The 8561-nt window shown below is 41.5% G+C and overlaps 2 protein-coding genes across 2 annotated transcripts; both read left to right on the plus strand.

The window, feature by feature from the left end:
- Nucleotides 1–3: 3 nt before the first annotated feature.
- On the plus strand, nucleotides 4–2424 carry LOC133198428 (uncharacterized). Its single transcript, XM_061334522.1, has one exon. The coding sequence runs from the start codon at nucleotides 4–6 to the stop codon at nucleotides 2422–2424; it is 2421 nt and encodes an 806-aa protein (XP_061190506.1).
- A 108-nt stretch (nucleotides 2425–2532) lies between these two features.
- Nucleotides 2533–3759, plus strand: LOC133198429 (putative inhibitor of apoptosis). The gene is made up of 2 exons (XM_061334523.1): nucleotides 2533–2929; nucleotides 3311–3759. The coding sequence occupies exons 1-2, from the start codon at nucleotides 2533–2535 to the stop codon at nucleotides 3757–3759; spliced, it is 846 nt and encodes a 281-aa protein (XP_061190507.1).
- The last annotated feature ends 4802 nt before the right edge of the window (nucleotides 3760–8561 follow it).

Genomic DNA, 8561 nt, shown 5'->3' on the forward strand with positions numbered 1-8561 from the left:
CACATGGGACCCCGTCAACACCTGTTCCGAGGGCCAGAGACCTTAAGGCAGTTCATGGACTGGTTATTACAACCCACTACAGGAAATAAGAATTCCGCCTTATTACACGACGAGGCCATCATCATCGCCCACAATTTCAAAGGATACGACGGACAGTTCATTTTAAATTACCTGGTTCATTCCGCCTGCCTGAAACCTACCGTCATCATGAACGGCAGTAAAATCTTATCCATGCAAATCTGCGGACTGAAATTCATCGACTCTTATAATTTTTTACCTTTTTCCCTGTCCAAGATGCCCTCTGCTTTCGGATTCACCGAACTGAAGAAAGGGTATTTCCCTCACTTTTTTAATACGGAACAGAACCAGAATTACGTGGGGCCTTATCCACCGGCAGCTTACTACAATCCCGACGACATGTCTATAAGTGGACGACAGGCTTTTTACCGATGGTACGAACAACAAGCCGGAAAAGTGTTTGACTTCCAGAAGGAATTTTTAGAGTACTGTGTCTCGGACGTCGATATTTTACGACGATGCTGTGCTCAGTTTAGAGCCACCCTCAAGAGCTTGGTCCATGTAGACCCCTTCCAGGAATCCATCACTTTTGCCAGTGCGGCCAATTTAGCCTACCGTCGAGGATTCATGCCCAAAGAGACCATTGCCATCATTCCCAACCTGGGGTATCAGCCTGCGCGTCGATATTCCGCCAAAGCCTGTCGGTGGTTAAGCTGGATGAGTCACCACACCGGATCTCACATCCAACATGCTAGAAACGGGGGAGAAGTCAAGATCGGAAGTTATACCGTCGACGGATACCAGGAAGCCACTCGCACCGTCTACGAATTTTACGGATGCTATTGGCACGGATGCCCCACCTGCTATCCGAATTTACAGACCGAAAGTCATCCTCACCGGACCCAATTTACCTATGAACAATTACACGAGGAAACTTTAAGACGGAGTTCTGTTTTAGAGGAAATGGGGTACTCCCTCCGTAGCATCTGGGAGCACGAATTCGATCAACAGGTACAAAGAGAGGTAACTCTACAGAATTATGTACGAGACCTGGACATTCCAGATCCTTTGAACCCCCGAGACGCCCTGTACGGAGGTCGGACTAATGCCACTAAATTATATTGTGAGGAGGGGGACATGAGATACGTGGACGTCTGTTCCTTATACCCTTACGTATTAAAACACAGACCTTTCCCCCTAGGCCATCCTCAGATCATAACAGACCAATTCCAGGACGTGAGAACTTATTTCGGCCTCATTCACTGTCGGGTCCTACCACCCCGAGGCCTCTATCACCCCGTTTTACCTTATCGCACGGGAGGCAAGTTATTGTTTCCCTTATGTCGAACCTGTGCGGAACGACAGGACTCTACCTCTAAACATCCATGTCAACACGCAGACCAGGAACGCAGTCTTACGGGTACCTGGGTGACTACAGAATTACATAAAGCCCTGGACATGGGATATACCTTAGAGCGGATTTACGAAGTTTGGCATTTTTCAGAAAGCAGTCGAGATTTATTCAGATCTTACATCGATACCTTCTTAAAGATCAAACAGGAAGCTTCTGGATTCCCACCTGATTGTCAGACCGAGGAACAGAAACTAGATTACATTCGTAAAGTCTTAGACAGAGAAGGGATCAGGATGGACCTGTTAAGTATAGAAAAAAATCCGGTGCTAAGAACGATAGCCAAACTCTTTTTAAATTGCTTGTGGGGAAAATTCGCTCAACGCCTGTTATTACCTAAAACTCGATACTTGACCGAAGAAGAGGAATTACAACAACTCTTACAAGATTCGACCATTGACATCAAAGGGATAGAACTCTTAGAAAATAAAGAGCAGGCCGAATCGGACATGATGCTGGTCAATTATCAAGAGAAACAGGAATTCGTGGAAGAGTGTCCCTTCGGAAACGTGGTACTGGCCTGTTTCACTACCGCCCATGCCCGATTACACCTCTACGAGACTTTACAACCTTTGGGAGATCGGGTCCTTTATTTCGACACGGACAGTATCATATACCAACATGAGGAGGGACAATTTAATCCTACCCTTGGCAACAGTTTAGGAGAATGGACAGACGAATTAGACGGGGACCACATTATCAAATTCATGTCAGGAGGCCCCAAAAATTATGCTTACCTCACCGCCAAGGGAAAATCCATGTGTAAAGTCAAAGGATTGACTCTCAATTATCGGGCCTCTCAGATCGTGTCACCAGAGACTTTAGAAAAAATGCTCCAGAAAGAAATTGACGAAATCCAAGTCTCGTATCCCTACAAAATACAGAGGACTCGTCAACATGAAGTCAAGACAATACCTTTAGAAAAACAATATAGAATTGTCTATGATAAGAGACAATTGATGGAAGATTATAACACTTTACCTTATGGTTATTAAAAAAAAAAAAAACAAACTGTATTTTAAATGTTGTTGTTATTTTATGGGGAAAACCCCCCAAAAATGAGGGGTTATAAAAAGGGGGGAAAATAATATAACACTTCAGTCATGGCTGGTGTTGATAAGGAGCCAGACTACCTTCCTGTTTACCCTAAATATGCTCTGCTCTTTAAGAGAGAAGCTACCTTTGATGATCGATGGCCCGATTCTTTAAAAGGATTAATACCCGACCTAGCCAAAGCCGGATTTTATTACAGAGGAGTGAGTGATAAGACCATCTGTTTTCATTGTGGTATGACTTTAAACCTCTGGGAACCTACAGACGATCCTTATGTAGAACATGCTTATTGGAACCCTAATTGTCCCTACATCAATACCTATGAAGGACGTGAGTGGGTGATGAATGTATTCATTAACCATTTACTCCGGGCGGGATACAAACCTTCACCTGAAATCAAACCTCTACTAGACCAAACCTCTACAGAGATCCAGGCCACAGGAAAATGTCACATTTGTTTAGAGAGAGAATTACAAATGGCTTTACTCCCTTGCGGACACGTATGTTGCTGTTTATTATGTGCTCCCACCTTCCGGTATTGCCCCATCTGTCGAGCCGATGTGAAGAGAACTCAGCGTATATTTCTGTGTTGAATAAAAAGTCTTGAAACCCTATTTTTCTCTTCATTTGTCATCATGCAACCTGAGGAGACACTCCCGTCTTTTCAATTGAAACACGAATTTACCATGGTGGTAGCAGGACCTTCTAAATCGGGAAAAACGGAATTTGTCAAGAAATTGGTGGAAAATTTACATTGGATTACCCCCATGCCACAAAAAATTGTCTGGTGTTATCGGGAATGGCAACCTGCTTACACTTCTTTAACAGATCGGGTCTCCTTCATTCGAAATATTCCAGAAGACGATGAGAAATTAGTGGCCAATTTAACTATTCCTCACTTACTCATTTTTGACGACATGATGGGAGGAAAAGCCATCGAATCGATCGTGGATTGGTTTACCCGTAAAGCGCATCATCGGAATACCAGTGTGATTTACATCACTCAGAACTTATTTGATCGGGCACCACAGCATCGCACCATTAGTTTGAATGCTCATTATTTAGTGTTGTTTAAAAATCCCAGAGACAAATCTCAAATCAGTGTCTTGAGTCGACAGTTAGCCTTACCACATTTGATGTCGGCCTATCAAGAAGCCACCAGTGTTCCTCACGGGTATCTCCTGGTGGACTTGAATCCACAGACCCCAGACGAATACAGATTGAGAAGTCGATTGTTTGAATGGTTGACTGTACACATGCCACAAGAGTATAAATAAAAATGTACCAACATTACACTTGTCATTCATCATTATACAGTCGTCATGGGTCGACCTCTCTCGGCCAAGAGTAAATTAGTGAAAACGTTACGACGTTTACAGCGGGAACGAGATCCTGCCAAGCGAGCTCATTTAATCGAATTAGGGCGTAAAGCCTTATTGAATTGGTTTGCTATGGGAGCTCGAAATTTGATACGTGGGGTCTTACCCATCAATAAACAGACTCAAAAGTTTATTAATAATCATCGTCAAGATTTAAGCATCATAGCCGATAAGTCGGCGAGTGATCAAGACAGAAAAAATGCCATTTTAAAACGCGGAGGAGCCGGATTTCTAGGCGGAGTCATCATTCGTCATTTATTTAAATGGAATGCACCTAAGAAACGACGTGTCCGTCGTTTGAAAAGTGTGGTAGTCAGAGTCGATAATAAGAAACAAAGAGTGTTTCCCGATTGGATGGTGCGAGTAGGAGGAGCAGCTCAAAAGACCAGAAAGAAGAGAAAACCTCCTAAGAGAAAACCTCAAAAGAGAAAACCTACTCAAAGAAAAGCCCCTGGTGGTAGAAAGAAAAGAAAAAAAACGACTCCCAAGACTCCAGCTCAACGAAAAGCCATGCCCGAAAGTCTGAAAAACGAAATCAATCAGTATTATAAGGAACAAAGACAAAAAACTATTGGGGAGTTATTAAAGAAACAAGCTGAAATGAGAATGGATCGTCCTATGGGGCCCATAGGCAGTCAAAGAGCTACGGATTTAGAAGTGTTTCCTCGAGTCAATGTGGGAATTCCCTCTCCTAGAATTAAAGTCCCCATTCACACTCCTAAAATAGCACGCTTTCAACCTCTGACCGCCTCTACACCTACACTTCCTAAAGGAATGAGATATAAATGTCGATATTGTTCCAAAATCTACGTCACCGAGAAAATAGAGACAAACACGAGAAGGACAAACACGACATGTATGCTCCTCCTCCTTGAGAGTATAAAAAGGAGAGAAACCTGGGACATGTCCTCATTTTAACCCCAGGATGGCTAAGAAGAAGAAGAAAAGAAGGACTTGTTGTTCTACACGATTAAAACCTCATTGGCCTCTTTTAAGAGTGTTATCTGACCCTCACTATTCCTCTCCATTAAAGACGGGTATTTTAAAACATTGTTCTGGAGATTGTATTCTCAAAATCTGCGAGATCGTGTATAACCTATTAAAAGGAGTGTTACCTCTCAGTTCGGCTCATAAACGAAAACTAGCTCCTAAGAAACACATCTTCAGGAGACTGGTCAAACCTCAATCTATCCGTAGACGACGAGCTTTGTTAGTCCAGCAAAAAGGAGGCTTCTTCCCTCTCTTAGCAGCAGCCGCTCCTTTACTTTTGGGAGCAGCTTCTTCCCTCCTAGGAAAATGAGTCGTAAAATGGTGTTAGTTCCCGAGGTCTTATTGAACGATCTCAAGGCAAAATTACCCAAACCTCCGGAATTTCAATCCACCATCAGTTTAGGTCAGGAATTGGACGAGATTACAAGACGTAAAGATTTAACCCCAGAAGAAAAAGTCGCTTTATATGGCCAGGAACTTCATCGATATAGGAATTATTTACAACAAGCTAGACAGGAACCTATTTCTAAACCTAAAATTTCAGCAGCTCCAGCAGCAGGAGCAGCTCCAGCCCCAGCAGCAGCAGCAGCAGCACCAGCAGCCCCAGCTGAGATTGAAGATGAAATCCTTGAAACAGTGAATAAAAACATGAAAAGAAAAGCTGGATTATTATTAAATCATTTAAAGAAAACCAAGGTGTTGAGTTGGAATAAGGAAGGTGAAATTAGTTATCGAGGTCAAAAAGTTCCCGATTCTAACATTGTGGATTTAATGGCTGATAGTATGAGATCTCCCTCCTAAAGGATTAGATGAATTTGCTCAAGCTTTAAAAGAGACGCGTACTCCTCTGGAATACGTGAGCAATGGAAACCTTATAAAAGCCATGCAGAGACCTGGAAAAATCAGTACTCCTAAAAGTATCTTCAGTGATAGTGAGGACGAGGGGGATAGTGGATTTAAAGATGCTTCTTCATTTTTGACCCCTGTTAGTAGACCTGTAGGAGATAGAGGAATAAAAAAATCCACTCCTAGACCTCTGTTAAATTTAGCGAAGGCCATCAAAAAATCTAAATTCAGTCCAAGTTTACCTAAAAAGAGATTAGAACAGATCGACGAAAATTGGCTTTCATTACCTAAGATATGAAAAAGAAACCAGTGGAAGACATTTTAAAAGAGATTTATTATGATCCTAAAAGAGGGTACGGAGGAATACAAGCTTTGTATCGTCAGGTCAGAAGTCTGGGACATAAGATTTCCTTGAAAAAGATACGAGAATGGTTAAAAGAGCAAGATGCGTATACCTTACATAAACCCATTCACAGAAAATTCCGGAGACAACAGACTAGAGTGACGGATATAGACGAACAATGGCAATTAGATTTAGCAGATGTGTCCAGTTTAAAGAAACACAATGACGGTTATACTTTTTTATTGTGTGCCATTGACGTCTTATCTAAATATGCCTGGGTGGTGCCTTTAAAACAGAAAACGGGAAAAGAAATGATTCGAGGATTACGAGAGATTTTTCAACAAGACGGTCGACGTCCCGTCCGCATTCAATCCGATCAAGGAAAAGAATTTACCAATCGAGAATTCTTACAGGCTTTTAAATCCATTCATTTTTTTACCACTCGTAATACGGACACCAAAGCCAGTATCGTGGAACGATTTCAGAGAACTCTCAAAGCACGCATGTGGCGCTATTTCACCCGTCATAAAACCAGACGGTATTTAGAGATCTTACCGGATTTAGTGTATGCTTACAATCACACTTATCATCGCAGTATCCAAAGAGCACCAGCTCAAGTGAATGCTTCTAATGTGTTAAAAGTCTGGAAAACTTTATATCGGAAATCCAATCGGAAACAGTTTCCTAAACCTCAGTTTAAGGAAGGAGATCGGGTACGCATCAGTAAAGCCAAACGCACATTTGAAAAAGGATATTTACCTAACTGGACCACAGAACTGTTTACCATTTCTAAAAGAGTTCCTGGAAGGTATCCTTACGTGTATAGAGTGCAAGATTATAACGGAGAGGAATTAGAAGGGACTTTTTACGAGAAAGAATTACAAAAGATCATTAAAAAAGACGACGTGTACGAAGTGGAGGAAATCTTGGGGTATAAAAAGCGACGCGTAGGGAAAAAAATCATTCAAGAAGTCAAAGTTCGGTGGAAAGGATATCCCCCTAGTTTCGATTCATGGATTCCCCAAACGGATCTCATCCAATAACTCCTCATTGGAAATTTTGTGGAGAGAATGTTCCTCGAGAAGAAATCGTTTATTTCGCACAATTATTGATCTGTGTATCTCTCATCGTCACCAGTGTGGTCATGTTAGCTTTACACGATCCTAATCGAGAATATTGGATGGTATGTGTGAGTTCCTCAGTGGGTTATATCATGCCTAGTCCTAATATGATGCATCATACACCTACCCCTAAGAAGACCACGAATGCACAGAGTTAATGTCTTTTTTAAAAAAATAGATACACCACAGAGTATATATATAAAATGGGGAAACAACAAAGATTTTTTTCATTTCTGATCCGACTGAGGACAGAGCACAACATGGAATTTTTAAGCTCCGAGTATCGTTGGAAAATGCAAGAGCCTACAGGTTCCACTAAAAAAGGAGAATGGATGAAAAACAAAGAGGAATGCATCCAAGATTTCATGGATAAGAATCCGGGAGAAACAGGACTCAATGATGTGTACCTGTATAAGAGATTCAAATTACCGGACCATGAATGTGCACCACTCATAGTATTATTATTAGGGTCATGGCGACCCCAGTATCAGGAATTCAAATGGAAAGTCAAATACGTTTTGGCTCACAAAACAGAGGCACCAGCAAGGACCTGGATTCAAGGGAAATGGATGGAAGAAGTCCGAGATTGTATCAAAGATTATGTAAACAAAGTGCTCAGAGAAGGATACGACATCATGGACTGTGCTTGTGAAACAGAATATTTGTACATGAGGAGAACTTTTCCTATTCAAAAAGAACTATGCAAAAGTATTCCATGTTTGTTAATTTAATGTTGTTGTTGTGAATTAAAAACCTAAGAAAAAAAAAAATTCTGGTGTTGTTGGTTTTTCCGCATCGACTAAAAATAGATATCCCAAGGTATATAAATCTTAGCTTTGAGTTCACTGTGCTCATTTTTTTCAATCATGCCTTCTGTGTGGAGAATGTCGTATTTTCTTCACCAAGAAAATAGTGCCTGTCCTCATTGCCATAGGCAGTTGAGAGAGATCAGCAGATTACCTGAGTATGACAGTGACGACGACGACCTTATTGGTTGGTATTGGGAATGTAATGAATGTGGAGAACGTATACCTCACTGGGAAGTAGACGATCCCCCTAGTTTGCGGTATTGTCGCTGTGATTGGTGCCTGAAATATTACCTGTGGAAATATGGAGTTGATTTTATGATGCCACGTTGGGCTAAGCGCATGAGAAGAAATACCAAGATCGAGAGATGCCCCTCCTGCTGGGAAGAAAACACCCAAGGAAAATGGAAATGTCAACAGTGTATGAAATATCCCTGCTGTGAAAAGTGTTACAAGTCCATTATACGGCTTTCTTACAGAAGTTGTCCCTTGTGTCGATTTGAACAATAATAATAATAAAAAAAAAACTATAAAACCAAACCAGGTCTTATTTTTCTCAGCTGAATACATGTGATGACGTCACAATAGGCAGCT

The sequence above is a fragment of the Saccostrea echinata genome, unplaced genomic scaffold (genome assembly GCF_033153115.1).
Source record: "Saccostrea echinata isolate AGI-Se365-2 ecotype Australia unplaced genomic scaffold, CSIRO_AGI_Sech_v1 ptg000033l, whole genome shotgun sequence".
Classification (NCBI taxonomy): domain Eukaryota; kingdom Metazoa; phylum Mollusca; class Bivalvia; order Ostreida; family Ostreidae; genus Saccostrea; species Saccostrea echinata.

Excerpts from the sequence above, each read along its gene's own strand:
- LOC133198428 (XM_061334522.1), top strand. The coding sequence starts at position 4 with ATGGGACCCCGTCAACACCTGTTCCGAGGGCCAGAGACCTTAAGGCAG.
- LOC133198429 (XM_061334523.1), top strand. The coding sequence starts at position 2,533 with ATGGCTGGTGTTGATAAGGAGCCAGACTACCTTCCTGTTTACCCTAAA. Across the intron at positions 2,930-3,310 it reads GATCCAGGCCACAGGAAAAT|ATCGGGTCTCCTTCATTCGA; the intron begins GTCACATTTGTT and ends CTTCTTTAACAG.